The sequence below is a fragment of the Oncorhynchus masou genome, chromosome 32 (assembly GCF_036934945.1).
Source record: "Oncorhynchus masou masou isolate Uvic2021 chromosome 32, UVic_Omas_1.1, whole genome shotgun sequence".
Classification (NCBI taxonomy): Eukaryota; Metazoa; Chordata; class Actinopteri; order Salmoniformes; family Salmonidae; genus Oncorhynchus; species Oncorhynchus masou.
This window is the reverse complement of record NC_088243.1, coordinates 59764414-59782073: the sequence shown is the minus strand read 5'-3', so window position 1 is coordinate 59782073 and position 17660 is coordinate 59764414. Positions and strand designations below refer to the sequence as shown.

The 17660-nt window shown below is 47.0% G+C and overlaps 1 protein-coding gene across 5 annotated transcripts in view; it reads right to left on the bottom strand.

The window, feature by feature from the left end:
• LOC135526342 (disks large homolog 3-like) overlaps window positions 1-17660 on the bottom strand; it is a 146918-nt gene that overhangs the window by 35730 nt on the left and 93528 nt on the right. For 3 of the 5 annotated variants that reach the window (XM_064954641.1, XM_064954643.1, XM_064954639.1), the window contains 3 exons: window positions 15808-15967; window positions 4387-4582; window positions 3583-3685 (listed from right to left, as the gene is read on the bottom strand). In XM_064954641.1, the coding sequence (XP_064810713.1) occupies window positions 3583-3685; window positions 4387-4582; window positions 15808-15967 (459 nt within the window). The remainder of the gene's footprint in view (window positions 1-3582; window positions 3686-4386; window positions 4583-15807; window positions 15968-17660) is intronic. The other 2 variants (XM_064954644.1, XM_064954642.1) reach the window with 1 other exon arrangement.

The window sequence follows — 17660 nt, the reverse complement described above, 5'->3', positions numbered from 1 at the left end:
TTTTTATTTTTTCACCAGAGTTGTTGCCAGAGAATTGAATGTTAATTTCTCTATCATAAACCGCCTCCAAAGTAATTTTAGATTATTTGGCAGTACGTCCAACAGGCCTCACAACCGCAGACCACGTGTATGGCGTCCTGTGGGTGAGCGGTTTGCTGATGTCAACGTTGGGGACACTGTCCCATGGTGACAGTGGGGTTATGGTATAGGCAGGCAGAAACTACGGACAACAAGCACAATTGCATTTTATCGATGGCAATTTGAATGCCCAGCGATACCGTGACGAAACCCTGAGGCCCATTGTCGTGCCATTCATCTGCCGCCATCACCTCATGTTTCAACATGATAATGCATGGCCCCATGTCACAAGGATCTGTACACAATTCCTGGAAGCTGAAAATGTCCCAGTTCTTCCATGGCCTGCATACTCAGACATGTCACCCATTGAGCATGTCTGGAATGCTCTGGATTGATGTGTACGACAACATGTTCCAGTTCCCGCCAACATCCAGAAACTTCGCACAGACATTGAAGAGAAGTTGGACAGCATTCCACAGGCTCCAATCAACAGCCTGATCAACTATGCAAAGGAGATGTGTCCCGCTGCATGAAGAAAATAGTGGTCACACCAGATACTAACTGCTTCTCTGATCCACACCCCTACCTGTGACCAACAGACGCATACTGTATCTATATTCCCAGTCGTGAAATCCATAGATTAGGGCATCATTAATTTATGTCAATTGACTGATTTCCTTACATGAACTAACTCAGTAAAATATTTGAAATTGTAGTATGTTGCATTTATATTTTTGTTGAGTATATATTTATATTAGTAGGTCTACACTTTAAAGTAAGAAATACAAATACTGTAAGCGCTGGTTTGCTTAACTAGACCACCTGTATGCCCCTCATGTAACTCAGTCTTCAGTAAGACCAAGATGATTATTCAGCACATCTGTTCCACAACATAAAGATCAAGATGACTTTGGAAGTAGAAGCAAGAATGAGCTGTTTGTGCAGTTGCTCAGCAGCCCCCTACTGCACATCAACTGACTTGAGGTTGCTTTGGAAGACAGCGACTAAAATGTAAAGTATGTGGGTTACACCCTGACTAGACCAGACACGTTGTGTGAGCAAGTGATGAAAAATAAATGTACACATATACTTAACAAAAATATAAACGCAACATGTAAATCGTTGGTCCCATGTTTCATGAGCTGAAATAAAAGATTCCAGAAATTTTCCATATACACAAAAAGCTTATTTCTCTGAAATTTTGTGCACAAATTTCTTTACATCCCTGTTCATGAGCATTTCTGCTTTGCCAAAATAATCCATCCACCTGACAGGTGTGGCATGTCAAGAAGCTGATTAAACAGCATGATTAACACACATGTGCACCTTGTGCTTGGGACAATAAAAGGCCACTCTAAAATGTGCAGTTTTGTCGCACAACACAATGCCACAGATGTCTCAAATTTTGAGGGAGCGTGCAATTGGCATGCTGACAGCAGGAATGTCCACCAGAGTTGTTGCCAGAAAATTGAATGTTCATTTCTCTACCATAAGCCACCTCCAACATTGTTGTAGCAAATTTGGCTGTACGTCCAACCGACCAGACAACCGCAGACCACGTGTAACCACACCAGGACCTCCACATCCGGGCTTATTCAACTGCGGAATCGTCTGAGACCAGCCACCTGGACAGTTGATGAAACTGTGGGTTTGCACAACCAAAGAATTTCTGCACAAACTGTCAAACTGTCTCAGGGAAGCCCATCTGCATCCTCACCAGGGTCTTTACCTGACTGCAGTTCGGAGTCGTAACCGACTTCAGTGGGAACATTCTCACCTTCGATGGCCACTGGAACACTGGAGAAGTGTGCTCTTCATGGATGAATCCCAGTTTCAACTGTATCGGGCAGATTTCAGACGACGTGTATGTCGTGGTGTGGACGAGCGGTTTGCTGATGTCAACGTTGTGAACAGAGTGCCCCGTGGTATTGGGGTTATGGTATGGGCAGGCATAAGCTGCGGACAACAAACACAATTGCATTTTATCGATAGCAATTTGAATGCAAAGAGATACCGTTATGAGAGGCCCATTATCGTGCCATCCATCCATCCCCATCACCTCATGTTTCAGCATGTTAATGTATGGCCCCATGTTGCAAGGATCTATACACAATTCCTAGAAGCTGAAAATGGCCCAGTTCTTCCATGGCCTGCATACTCCCCAAACATGCCACAATGTTTGGGATGCTCTGGATCGACGTGTGCAACAGCGTGTTCCATTTCCCACCAATATCCAGCAACTTCGCACAGCCATTGAAGAGTGGGACAACATTCTACAGGCCACAATTAACAATTATTTTATTTATTTTTGGTGTTTTTACCTCTTTTTTAAACCCAATTTCAATCTTGATCTTTGAATCAACTCCCCAACAGGCTCTGGAGGCGAAGGTCGAGTTATGCGTCCTCCGAAACATGACCTGCCAAACCACGCTTCATAACACCCTCCCGCTTAACCTGGAAGCCAGCCGCACCAATGTGTCGGAGGAAACACCATTCAACTGATCACCGGGGTCAGGCTGCAGGCACCCGGCCTGCCACAAGGAGTCGCTAGAGCGCGATGACCCAAGTAAAGCCCCCCCCAGACAAACCCTTCCCTAACCCGGACAATGCTGGGCCAATTGTGCGCCGCCCTATGGGACTCCCGATCACAGCCTGGGAACGAACCCGGGTCTGTAGTGATGCAGTGCCTTCGACCACTGCGCCACTTGGGAGGCTCGCTGATCAACTCTATGTGAAGATGTGTCGTGCTGCATGAGGCAAATAGTGGTCACACCAGATACTGACTGGTTTTCTGATCCATGCCCCTACCCAACCTATTTTTTAAGGTATCTGTGACCAACATATGAATATCTTGTATCCCCCGTCATGTGAAATCCATAGATTAGGGCCTAATGAATTTATTCCAATTTACTGATTTCCTTATTTGACTGATTTCCTTATATGAACTGTATCTCAGTAAAATCTTAGAAATTGTTGCATGTTCACATTTTTGTTCAGTGTACATGTTATTCAATAATTTCCTCCAAACTGCTCGAGCGTCTGCGTAGCCAGATGCTAAAATAGAACTTGCTCGACGCTCTGCAAGTTCCTCCTCTCCCATCTACTCATTGGTTTTCACGAGCATACTCACCCACGTGGGTGATTGAAAGATGAAGCGAGGAGAGATTAATGAAAGATAACTAGGTTTCCCATTTTATCTGTGGATTAATCATCACAGTAGAGGAACATATGATTTTGTATGACTACCGGTCAAAATTCACCAAAGATCCAGCAAAAAAATAAATAATATATGAATTTCAGGTGAAATAACAACCCAATGTTTCTCCCCCAGGCCAAATGAACTAGCAACACAAGCTAGCTAAATGTCCATGAATGTTTCATGTGTGTTTCGACCTGTCCACAGACAAAATCAACATGTGCACGATGGCGCGTGTGACTGGCTTGGCCAAGGTTTTTGGTGTGTGTGTGTGTGTGTGTGTGAGTGAGAGAGAGAGAAACTCCTACCTTCTGGTCGGTACTGGGCAATGATGGTGACTGTCTGGCCGGCCCGCTTCAGCGCTGCAGCTGCCTGCTCATGTGTGGCGTTCCGCAGGTTCACCCCGTTCACCTGAGACACACAGCACAGGACCTCAGCCATGGAGCCTTGATTACCAGGTCAATGGACAAACCAGCACTGTTCCTCACAGAGATATTTAGCCTACAAGGGCATGCGACTACCTGGCTTTGATATAAGGATGTGGAGGAGAGCCTCAGCCTATCATTCCTTTCTTTCTTGGATCACCAGCTTGATGATTCGTTTTCAATCAGTGGAAGAATGACCTTGGTATGATTAAGAGGATTGTGACTAGAGAAAATGCCTGGTTCACAATTCCAGCAGGGCCATTGAGCAGATGTGCCCTCCAGAAAGGTACCCATCTGTCATCATGGGGGGCCTTGCGTTAGCTATAAGAGATTATTGATTTATATGAGAGCTGTGAACTTGACTGGAAGATGGTCCAATGCTGTCTCTTTTGATTACTTTGACTCCATGCTGCCCAAGGTATCATCTTTATCTTGTTACCCCTTTGGGTCTACTCCTCTCTACATTGCTAAAATTGTCTATTTGTAAAGGCAAATCTTTGATGGTAAATCTTCAGTGCTAAACCATGTACAGCTGTAGCTATATATGTCATTATGACAAAGCACTAACTACTGTAGAAGCTTTGCAACTTGCTGTAAGTATGTTTTAAGCAAATATCTCAGATGTGTAAGCCCTGCCACAGGTTAGCTGGCTGGTTGGTTCGTTGCGAGGACCGATAAGCCACTGACCGAGAGGATGCGGTCTCCCCTCCTCAGCTCCCCGCTCAGGTCTGCTGGTCCTCCAGCCAGGATGAATGAGACAAAGATGCCTTCTCCATCCTCGCCGCCCACGATGTTGAAGCCCAGCCCTGTGGAGCCCTTGTGAAGAAGCACCTTCCGTGGCTCCCTGCCAAACAGAGCGACAGCGTCAGGACGCAGGGCGGGACTGGGAGCACAGGAAAGAGACGGAGACAGACAGAGTGTGAAAATGGAGATACGGAGAGAAAATGGGAGAGAGAGAAGTTGAGAAAGAGACGAAGAGCAAAAGAGGGAGGAGAGAGGGAAAAGAGATGAAAGACAAAAAGACAAAGGGGAGACAGAGGCAGTTTAGGAAACAGCCCACACCAACATTTGTTCATACATGGGACTCTCTTGTATTCTGGAAAAAGTGACTTAAACATCTCTCATTTTGCAGTAAGTATACAATCCTTGGAATATGCTGCAGCGGAGCCTGAAGAGTAGCACTTTCTATACATTTTTGAAAGTGAACACTTTCATATGCTTTTGCAGAGGAAACAATCCCAGCATTCAAATGAGTAACAAACATCCTTTCCACAAATGGAACGGAAAAAAAGGAGAAAAAGGAAATTAAATACAGACAGCACTTTACTTTCAAATATGCTGAACTACACTGGTAATAGGCCTATAGGAAGAACATGATTATGATTCGACTTCACCTCGAACAATGCTTTGGTGCAACAGGGCCCACCAAGACATGCCGTCTTTGGATGAACAATTTGCCCCCTGAAACACACACACACACACACGCCGAACAGCAGCCCCACACTTGACTGCCCCTGCTGCAGCTCTGTTTTAGCTTTAGCCGCTGTGAGTCATCATCAGGCAGGCTGTATTCCAGACTGTGTTGGACTGGGGATCCTGGAGAGGCCAAACCACTGCTAGGGACCATCAAAAGACTTCTGAGAACATGCCTCAGACTGTAAGGCAAAGACACACCGCAGATGCCCTAGAAGCTGACACACACACACACACACACACACACACACAGAGAGCCCGTCTCAACAAAACTCTCCACATGGTTCCCATTAGTGGTCTTCGCTCTAGTACTCAGCCTGCGGTCCACAATAACAATTCCTACTCGATCCCTAATGGCTGTGCTCCAAGTTGCTGTAGAGACCCTTTTTACATCAATGGGAGCAAATGCATACATACTTTCCTAGCGTTAGTTTCAGGTCCTGACTGAAAACAACCCTGATTGTTCTAGTATAACATATGAAGAGGCATGGTGTCACGGTTTTCTGTAGGTGAAAGAGAGTCAGACCAAAATGCGGCGTGTCTATTTCGATCCATGTTTAATAAAACTGAAGAAACATGAATCAATACAAAAAACAATAACAATAACAACAGGATCAATCACCCACCAAACCCAACACCAAACAGGCTACCTAAATATGGTTCCCAATCAGAGACAATGACTAACACCTGCCTCTGATTGAGAACCATATCAGGCCAAACACAGAAACAGACAAACTCGACACACAACATAGAATGCCCACTCAGATCACACCCTGACCAAACAAAACATATAAACATACAAAGCAAACTATGGTCAGGGTGTGACAGTATCCCTCCCCCCAAGGTGCGGACTCAGGCCGCAAAACCTGAACCTATTGGGGAGGGTCTGGGTGGGCATCTGTCCGCGGTGGTGGCTCTGGTGCCGGACGTGGCCCCCACTTCACCATAGTCTTAGACCACCACCTTGTCCGCTTCCTTGGCCTCCTAACTACGGCGACCCTACTACATAACCCCACTGGACAGAGGGGCAGCTCGGGACAGAGGGACAGCCCGGGACAGAGGGGCAGCTCGGGACAGAGGGGCTCTTCAGACACCGGCAGCAGCGCCGGACAGGCGGGAGACTCCGGCAGCAGCGCCGGACAGGCGGGAGACTCCGGCAGCACAGGAGAGGAGGAAGGCTCTGGCAGATCCTGGCTGGCTGGCGGTTCTGGCAGATCCTGGCTGACTGGCGAATCTGGAAGAGTCTGGCTGACTGGCAGATCTGGAAGAGTCTGGCTGACTGGCAGATCTGGAAGAGTCTGGCTGACTGGCAGATCTGGAAGAGTCTGGCTGACTGGCGGATCCTGGCAGACTGGCGGATCTGGAAGTGTCTGGCTGACTGGCGGATCTGGAAGTGTCTGGCTAACTGGCGGATCCTGGCAGACTGACGGCTCTGGCTGCTCCATGCTGACTGGCGGCTCTGGCTGCTCCATTCTGACTGGCGGCTCTGGCTGCTCCATTCTGACTGGCGGCTCTGGCTGCTCCATGCTGACTGGCAGCTCTGGCTGCTCCAAGCTGACTGGCTGCTCCATGCAGACTGGCAGCTTCTTGCAGACTGGCAGCTTCTTGCAGACTGGCAGCTTCTTGCAGACTGGCAGCTTCTTGCAGACTGGCAGCTCTGGCGGCTTCTTGCAGACTGGCAGCTCTGGCGGCTTCTTGCAGACTGGCAGCTCTGGCGGCTTCTTGCAGACTGGCAGCTCTGGCGGCTTCTTGCAGACTGGCAGCACTGGCGGCTTCTTGCAGACTGGCAGCTCTGGCGGCTTCTTGCAGACTGGCAGCTCTGGCGGCTTCTTGCAGACTGGCAGCTCTGGCTGCTCCATGCAGACTGGCTGCCCCATGCAGACTGGCAGCTCTGGCTGCTTCATGCAGACTGGCAGCTCCGGCTGCTCCATGCAGACTGGCAGCTCTGGCTGCTCCATGCAGACTGGCAGCGCTGAACAGGCAGGAGACTCCAGCAGCGCTGTAGAAGAGGAAGGCTCTGGCAGCGCTAAACAGGCGGGAGACTCCAGCAGCGCTGTAGAGGCGGAAGGCTTTGGCAGCGCTAAACAGGCGGGAGACTCCGGCAGCGCAGGAGAGGATGAAGGCTCTGACAGCGCTGGAGAGGCGAGGCACACTGTAGGCCTGATTCGTGGTGCTGGCACTGGTGGTACTGGGCCGAGGACACGCACAGGAAGCCTGGTGCGGGGAGCTGCCACCGGAGGGTTGGTGCGTGGAGGTGGTACTGGGTAGACCGGACCGTGCAGGCGCACTGGAGCTCTTGAGCACCGAGCCTGCCCAACCTTACCTGGTTGAATACTCACGGTCGCTCTGCCAGTGCGGCGAGGTGGAATAGCCCGCACTGGGCTATGCAGGCAAACCGGGGACACCGTGCGCAAGGCTGGTGCCATGTAAGCCGGCCCAAGGAGACGCACTGGAGACCAGATGCGTAGAGCCGGCTTCATGGCATTTGGCTCGACGCTCACTCCAGGCCGGCCGATACGCGGAGCTGGAATGTACCGCACGGGGCTATGCACCCGCACTGGGGACACCGTGCGCACCACAGCATAACACGGTGCCTGCCCGGTCTCTCTAGCCCCCCGGTAACCACAGGAAGTTGGCGTAGGTCTCCTATCTAGCGTCGTACTCCCTGTGAGCCTCCCCCCAATACATTTTTGGGACTGACTCTCGGGCTTCCATCCGCGTCACCGTGCTGCCTCCTCATACCAGCGCCTCTCCGCTTTCTTCACCTCCAGCTCTTCTTTGGGGCGGCGATATTCTCCTGGCTGTGCCCAGGGTCCTTTACCGTCCAGTTCGTCCTCCCATGTCCATTCCTCTTTGAGCTGCACCTTGGGGCGGCTACACTCCCCTGGTTTAGCCCAGGGTCCTCTCCCGTCGAGGATTTCTTCCCAAGTCCAGAAGTCCTTATTATGCTGCTCCTGCTGCTGCCCGTTACCACGCCGCTTGGTCCTGTTGTGGTGGGTGATTCTGTCACAGTTTTCTATAGGTGAAAGAGAGTCAGACCAAAATGCGGCGTGGCTATTGCGATCCATGTTTAATGAAACTGAAGAAACACGAATCAATACAAAAAACAATAAACGTAACGAAAACCAAAACAGCCTAATACTGGTGCAAGCTAACACACGACAGACCTAAGGACAAAAGGACAATCACCCACAAAACCCAACACCAAACAGGCTACCTAAATATGGTTCCCAATCAGAGACAATGACTAACACCTGCCTCTGATTGAGAACCATATCAGGCCAAACACAAAAACAGACAAACTAGACACACATAGAATGCCCACTCAGATCACACCCTGACCAAACAAAACATATAAACATACAAAGCAACTATGGTCAGGGTGTGACACATGGTACGTTTTTATATGGTTTCACAAAGGTTTAATAACATAAATGAAAGGCACTTTGACTGAAGAGCAATGATTGGATGGTACTTACATAAATATCTCCTGATCTAAAACCCATATCAGTACATCCTAGACTGTTACAATACCCTTAAATTATACATTTCCTCAATTGAGAGTCTATACATTTAAGATTCATGCCCATAGTCTCAAATTAGTGCATGTGAATAAAGCCTGTTTGGCAGTGAAAGTCAGGAACTATAGTAGGCAAGTCTTTTTGCAATTACTGCATTAGGTTTGTTCCCACATGGGAGGATGAGTCACAGAGATGTAATAAGCCCATACTGACCACACACATACACACTCTCCTTTTCTTTCTGTCATCCATGTACAATTCTGCCTTGCAGAGGCTCCTTTCTATATATATTTCTGAAGGATGAATACCTTTTTGAAAAACAATATCACCCTTACATACACAACGGAGTAACAAACGTGAGTAGCACACGAGAGAGATCATCTTAAAAATAACCGCATGCAGCGACACAAGAAGATCGTTGTACCCCGCACATCGGACCAGACAGTATTGGACCATTCCAACTCAGACACATGCATCACCATGGTTACCCGAGGATCCTGTGTTTGCTCCTGAATGACAGTCACTTCCTCAGCCGCTTGGGGTGAGCTCTCACAAATGACATGGAGGATGAGATGTTCCCTGCAAACATGGTGGCTATTGACTGTGGTACATTATTACGTCAACTCCAAGCAACGTCTCAAAGTCCCCTAACCCCACTTTCTATCTTTGCCCTGCTTGTGAGAGGAGCTATGGTTGAGGCTCGCTGTGTACAGACGTAATCTCAGGATGTTGTGTGATGAGATACAGCTCCACTTTGTTGGCTGTTACATTCTACTCCTCATCAGCAACAGGACAAGACTTAAACCTCACCCGCCCACACAGACTAGACCAGAGCCATCTCTACAGAACAGAACCACATCCTACAGGAAACAGCCAGGGTAGGTTCCCCCGTTCCAAGCTTCCTCATTTTGTTGCCCAGGCTTCCCTTGTGTGGCTCAGAGGGCTGTGTATCACAGCAAAAGGCGGCGGGAGTGGGATGTTGATGGGAAGACCTTCAGACTACATGCTGTTTGAGTTATATGAGTGCTGATGCTCTCAAGTAAATGTGTGTGTGTGTGTTTTGTGCCAGCACATGTATGGAATCCTAAAATCAGGAAAAAAAATGCTTGGGCAATTCTGGGACCTGACTCCCCTTCCCCTGTTTTTTCATCCACGCCAGGGATGTAAACCGTTATGGTGCTATAAAACCTTTACTCTCTATGCCTGTCCCTCTCCTCTCTCCATGCCTCTATGGGCCTGTCTATCTTATTCTCTCTCTCTCCAACTCGCTCTGGCTCTTGTTCTCTCTCTCTCCCTCTCTCGCTTTGCCTCTCCCTCTCTGTAACAGCCATCCCCCTCCCCTTAGTGTTTTGGCAGAGGCTGAGGCAGCCCAGTCCTAATGCTCTGAATGGAGATGTGGGGTTTAGCGGGTCGCGCTGCCCCAGCACTCTGCTCTGGCTCTCCCTCGCCTCAGCCCAGTAATTGGTTCTGCTTGGCTGATTAATGGTGGACACTGCGGACCAACATTTTCCACAAACATAGGCAGACAGACAGACCAAGTCTCAGTGTTAAACATTAGCTCTTTCTTTCTCTCTCTGTAGCAGGCTCACAAGCCCAAAGTATGCAGGGCTGGTATATATAGATGAAAGAAAGACTGCTCTCTTGTCCTTCTAGTTTTCACCTTCACATTCTCCAGTGGATTCTACCGCCACTGCCTCTCTCCTCCTAGACCTATTATTTCATTCTAATTTGACATGGAAAAGGCGACAGACGGTTCAAGATATTTCAAGCCTCTCAGAGCGGCTAAGAATAAACCAGGCACAATGAATGATTAACAGTTTAGACTAACTCAGGCGTTCAACTGATCCTGAACTATGATTACCCTGTTCTAATCTTTCCCCCGTCTATGAATGGTTTCCAGTGGCCATAGAAGTGCCATAGAAGGGCTTGCTGCTAATGTGTATATATCCCTGTGATGCTCTCAAAGCTTACCAGTCAAAGGTTGAGCGCATTCACAATGGAAGAACAACACCAAGTTATTGATTAGCTCACCTGCTGCACTGCTCTGTAGATTCCTGTTGTGTTTACAGTATCTAGTCTCAGGGCAAACAGTCCTGGCCAATAGCATTCTTTACTCTCTGATAGCCGCCCAGCTAAACAGTTCAGGTTGTGGTATTGGTCAGCAAAGACGCACACTCAAAAACAAACACCATTCTCGTCGTTAGGTCTCACTTAAAAAAATATATTTTATCTCAACGAGATTAACCTGGATAAATAAAAGGTCACACAAAACAAAAGTGACATACTGTATACTAAGATATCTGCATATGGTTCCTGTAGTGGCTAAATTGTCCAATAAAATTGTCCCAATACAATTTCCATTCTAGTCATTAAGCCACAATGGAGAGTGCTGAAATGTTAGTCTTGACGCAGACAAATCCAATGTCCAGAGTTTGATTCAAGTTGAAAAATAATAATACATGGGTACAAAAGTGTACACAATTCTACCAAAACTAATTCTGATCATTAAACTAAAGAAACAAACAGCATGGTACACTTGGTCTGGTATGGTCAAAAGACTGTGTGTGTGCTGCCATTCCAGTCACTCCCAGTAGGCCTTGGAGAATGTATGCCTTCTAACTGTATTCTCCATTGGCCAGTAGAGGGGGTACACACACACTTGACAGGGGATTAATGGCAAACACACATAAAACAGACATGCATCATGAATTGAAAACATGCAAATATACAAAATTACCTATTTGGCTCCTACACACCAGTCCCAATTGTATTTAATGTGAAATCGAGAGAGAGAGAGAGAAATAAATAATGAGAGGGATTTAGAGAGACTTTTGAGGAGGTGGAGACAGTCTGTCGACGAACAGTCACACAGAGTGATTCATTCCTTTACTGAACTTGAATGCGCTTTCCATCTAGGCTGTATCACAACCGGCTGCGATTGGGAGTCCCATCGGGTGGCGCACAATTGGCCCAGCGTCGTCTGGGTTTGGCCGGTTTAGGTCGTCATTGTAAATAAGAATTTGTTCTTAACTGACTTGCCTAGCTAAATAAAGGTTAAAAAAAGAACCAACATCCAACATTTCTATAATGTTGGTTCCTGTTTTCAAGCGTACTGCACCTACTAACCCCTTGGAATCAAGCTGGGTCTCAAGAACCTTCCCGAGTATCCATGCACTACGTGGTGCAGTGGGGTCCCATGACCAGAACCACATCTCCTTCACTAAAGCTGCGTTTCACTTTGTTGCAGGTACTGGCAGGTACTCCTGTGTCCATCTCTTCCAAAATATGTGTCGACCTATACTGGACTTGCTTCCAACGCCGGCTGATGTACAGTTGGTTGTTTTGAAAGGTTGCAGGGGGTAGGTCAGGCTTCGACTTTAACAATAACATGTGATTTGGGATGAGGGCTTCTAGATCCAGGGGGTCGTTGGTTACCGTGGTGATTGGGCCACTGTTTAGAATGGTCTCTACTTCACATAGCATGGTATGTATCCCTCCTCATCTAGGGTCTGTTGTTTCAGGACAGAATGGTGTCGTAGGTTCTCCGTCTCCAGAATATCCTCCACCATGCAGAGGAGGTCGTAGTGTCAGATGGAGAAGTGAATGTGTCTGAGATGATGGCAGCACCACTGAGGGGGACGCATGGTGTCGCAGATGGACACAGGGCAGACAATTCCGGTCCTCTCTCTCTGACTGAGTCAAGCTCCACTCCTCGGGAAGCCCTCGCTTTACACTAGAATAATCATCTTCCAATAAAAACCATGAGAATAAAATCCTATACAAATCCTCCTGGGCTGCAGGGAGGTCTCTCTCCTATCCGACAGCAGGGAATCTGATGCATCTAGACGTTGATCTAGTCTGACTGGACTGGAAGTCTGTTGGGATGATGTCATCCGTGACAACGTCTCTCTGTTTAGGTTTGAAGCAGACTTGCCATACTGTATAGGCCCTGGAAGACAGAGCAGGGGCATGTGTGTGTTTGTAGACCAGGGGCATGTGTGTTGATGTGTGTGTTGTCTGGGTGGGTATGCATGTAATGTATACCAACAAGTGTCTTTATGTGTGTGTGTATGAGTTATATTGCAACGTGAGGGAGCCAACATTAATGTGTGTGTGTGTCTATGCGTCAGCACATTATGAGGAAATGTCTGAGTAGATCAGTGTATGTGATTAATGTTGGCAGCGTGGGCTGCCTTTGTGAGGAGGGGAGGGGGGGGGGGTGGACCTGGGTGCATGGCCTGGTTTTCCCAGAGTGTAGATGAATCACGACAGCTGCAGGAATGTCCGGCACTCCTCATTTGCTGCCCCGTGCTGGATAAGCCTCTCACTTCCCAAAACATTTATGGTAAAACCACGGCCCAGTGTTTATATTTACATAAGGACAGCAGCAGGCAAAACATTCCTGTGCTGCACGTGCGTGTGCATGTGCGTGTGTGTGTGTGTGATGACAGCCTCCAGTTACACCTCCTCCCAATGTTATCTGTTCACTTTACCCCCTCAGTCTGTCTACACACACACCTGCATGCAAGCATATACTGTATGCACACACACTGGCACATACACACATGCACTGGTGGCATGTTCTGTACACACACACACACAAACACAGGCATCCATGCACACTGACATAGATTAGGTACGCATACTCTACACAATCATAAATACAGTGGCATGCAACGAGCAACAAAGGCATTCATCCATGACTACATGGTGATTGATGAGGGAGGTAGGACAGACAGCAGACACGCAGCACAAATATATGACAACACATAAAACGAATCAACTCTACACACACAGAGACAGGTAGATTACATTAAATACACACTCATAAACAAGCCAGACACACACTAACAGACATTCTGTCCATATATCTGCCGTAGAGGTTTTCAGTAGGGAAGCTAGGACAATGACAGTGGCTTGGCTGGGGACTCGGGCCTTGGTTAGACTCGGCTCCTGCCAGATGGAATTGAGCAGCTTGTGCCAGCGAGCGGTCCTGTGGAGACGTGTGTCTCTGTGAAGGGCAGGTATAACTCAGTCAGCCGGCTCAGGCTAGGGCTGCTCTCAGCTCAGGACTGTACTAATGCTTCTGTTTCTAATTCATATTTATGATCAGTTTGATGATTTAACACTATTAGCACATATTTTTTACTCTTAATGTAAAATGGTGTTTATAAACACGAGCAATAAGTAAATGGAGGTTAGATGTGAAGTCAAAATGGAGCATGCCAGTGTAGGAAAAACAATGATTAAATATTAACTCTGGATATACAAAATAAAGGATGAAACCAATACCGGTAGAACACTTTCACACTTGACTTGGGGGAGGGCTGTTTCAGATGTTATCCATCTTAGACAGGTAGTCAAAGCAGATCATTATCGAAGCCACTGTGGTTATTTCAACCTTACAAAAGTAACACAGGGCACTGTAAAGGCTTTTATAGATGTATACTGTGAGTATGACCACCAACATTAAAAGCAGGAGCAGACATGGAGAGGTAAGACATGTATAGACTGTTACACGCAGACCGATAGATTCTATCAGACATAGATGGGACACCCTTCCTTACAAGAGAGCTCTGTCAGCACAAACAGCACTCCTTCCTCCTTTTCCCTCCTAACTTCCCTTTCTCTTCATCCCTTTGTTCTTCTATCTGTTGCCATCTCTCCTCCTCCTCTAGTCTCAAAGTGGAGCCACGTCCCTAAACCTTTGCCATGGTGATCCCCCTCTATCACCACTTCTCCCCTGTCTCCAGGCACCACAGTCTACTGCCAAGCCCAGATACAGGTGTGGCGAGGCGGGTGAAGGTAGGACAACACAGGGCTGTAGCTAGTTCGTAAGATTAGCTAAGCGGACCAAGCGACGCCACTGGGTTAGTACCTGCCAGAGGAGGGGACTGGGCCTTGGCCAGAACAGTAGCCTGTGTCCCGGGGTATCCCCCCGCTGTAGAGACCCAGGGGTACCCCGCTGTCCCCAGGTTGTTTGTGGATGACACTGTAAATAGGTTCAGGCCTGGTGGGGGAGTACAGAAATCACAGTGAATGGGGCTTGAGTAGGACATAAACACAGAATACACATGTACAGTATACGGGACAATTACACAGGACAAATACACATACATACATGCACATATATAGAAACTGCTACACACAAACATTGTAAAACTACACAGTCGGATACACACATAAATACACGCCCACATGAACCATACAGTCATTGCCACACATTGCACATGCACACACACACACACACACACACACACAATAGCTTGGGATATTAAGGTGACTCTGAAGCTCTCAAATCAAGCTCTGTGAATGTTGTTTCAGTGTTTGGCCAAGAGGTCGTAAGACAGAACAAGGAGGAGGGACTTTGGGATGAGAGGGCTTCTTTGAGGTATTTGGGCTATACATTGCCACCTCAGACAAAACTGAACCCTCCTTGCCCAGCTTGTCAACCAGAGACAAACACATTGCCACACTGTTGGAGGCCCACTAAACTACATCAATCTACATACATATCACCAAAGAAAGCCACAACACCGGGGAACGCCAGGTAAAGCAACGGTCACCACACCAAAATTAAATAATTCATATTCTAAAGTTTACAACAAAAAGCCCTCTTACTGCGCTCTGCTGGCCCTGTGCTATTTTGACACGAGAAAGTGACTCTAACCCTGGATTGTCAAAACTACTCTTAAAACTTACATTCACATGGTAAACAACATATTATAAACTGGGTGGTTTGAGCCCTGAATGCTGATTGGCTGACAGCCATGGTATATCAGAACGCATACCACGGGTATGACAAAGCATTTATTTTTTACTGCTCTAATTACATTGGTAACCAGTTTATAACAGCAATAAGGCACCTCAGGGCTTTGTGATATATGGCCAATATACCACGGTTATGGGCTGTATCCTGGTACTCCACGTTGCGTCGTACATAAGAACAGCTCATAGTATATTGGCCATATACCACCCCCCGGGACTTATTGGTAAAATATAATTCCCCCTTTTGTGAATTATACTGCATAGCTATATCATCCTTTAAAATATTTATGTGCTGTAGAACAATGAGATAATTAAAGAAAAATACAAGCAAAAAAATGGTACTGACCTGGTGAAGTCTTCCTCCCCCAGCATGTGACGTGGGTCTGGGGAGTACCTGGAGGGCGTGACCTGGGGGGGCTGGCTGTAGACGGGCTTGGGCTCCATAGCTCCCATGTAGGCCATGCCTGAGTTGTGGCTGATGTGGTTATCCACCATGGTGGGGAAGGCTGGAGGGAGGGCAGGGAGGGCCAGACCAGTAGATGGAAAGGAGGGATGATTAAAACAGTGGTCCACTGGAGGCCTGGCAGCACTCTTGCCAAGAGGGATCAACTCATAACACTATCATACATGTGACGATGCCTGTTAAAAAAACCTATGGCCCATTAAAGACAGTATTCTCTCTACAGATTAGTCAGTGTGGGTATTCTCTACCGGAAATACAATAGATGTGTGAGACCACAGTATGTCCTACACCAGAGATTTTGAGTAGCTAAAGTCTAGAAAGTTCCCAGATTTACATTCCATCATGGGGCTACAGTACTCAAGACTCATGGCTCTAAAATCCCTTGAAGAACATCTGACTATAGGTCATACTTTCAGAGCTGGCTTAAAGGAGTAGTTCACTAGTTTACAACATGATGTTAGATGGTTCCTCACCCTGAAAGTCGTATATGGGCCAGGTTACGTTTCTTTAAACAGCCACAAACTTCAGCTAACTATAGCCACCGCTAGCTAAAAATCAATTTTAGTGAAAGGGAAAGGGGGATACCTAGTCAGTTGTACAACTGAATGCATTCAACTGAAATGTGTCTTCTGCATGTCACCCAACCCCTCGCCCGGGGAACAGTGGGTTAACTACCTTGTTCAGGGGCAGAACGATAGATGTTTACCTTGTCAGCTCGGGGATTCAATCCAGCAACCTTTTGATAGGGGTATGTGAACATGTTTATTTGTATTTTTTATATATTTATTTTATATATTTTTATTTCTAAATCAACTGTAAGTAACATCTAACCAAATATGGAGATTATTTGAGTTGATTTCAGGTGATTTTGGTCACAGGGGATCACATGCCCACATTACTTCCAATTATTTTTTAAAGTTAGCTGAAGACTATAGTGACTGTTTAAAGAAAACCAAACTATGGATACCAATTTATCCTGGCTCATAGCCTACTTTCAGGGAGAGGAACAGTCTAACATCATGCTGTAAAATAGTGAACTATTCCTTCATGTCAGTATAAGGGGCTTGCTCAAGTCATGGAAACCACACATACAAAATAACAATGAAAATATGCAGTACTACTGTACAGGCCCTTTGATAATAAATCACTGGTTGACATACACATTGTTTAGTACAATATAGTATACCTGTAATAATGACATACATTCCAGTACAGGTATTTTGTGTCTGTGTGTGTGTGGTTCTTCAGTAAATCGATGTGTGTGGCTGGCAGGAGCCCCAGGCCATAGGTTCTCCTGAGGAAGTGGGTGGGATGTGAGAAAGCCTCCACACTCAGTGGGAGAGAGAGAGCTGGGCTTGGTGTTTCTGTGGGCAGCAGTGTGTCTGCACCATGTAGGAGTCTGGGCACAGCCAAGTCGAGGAGAGCACACTGAAACAGCTCTACCACTCACTGAGATAATCCATAAACATCCCTGTGATACGGACAATGTTGTGTACCTACAGTAGGGGTCGGCAACCAACGGCTCCATTGCTATGTATAGATTTCCTCAACAAACAAACAACTAAACTCAGCAAAAAAAGAAACGTCTCCTTTTCAGGACCCTGTCTTTCAAAGATAATTCGTAAAAATCCAAGTAACTGCACAGATCTTCATTTGTAAAGGGTTTAAACACTGTTTCCCATCTTGTTTAATGAACATGCACCTGTGGAACGGTCGTTAAGACACTAACAGCTTAC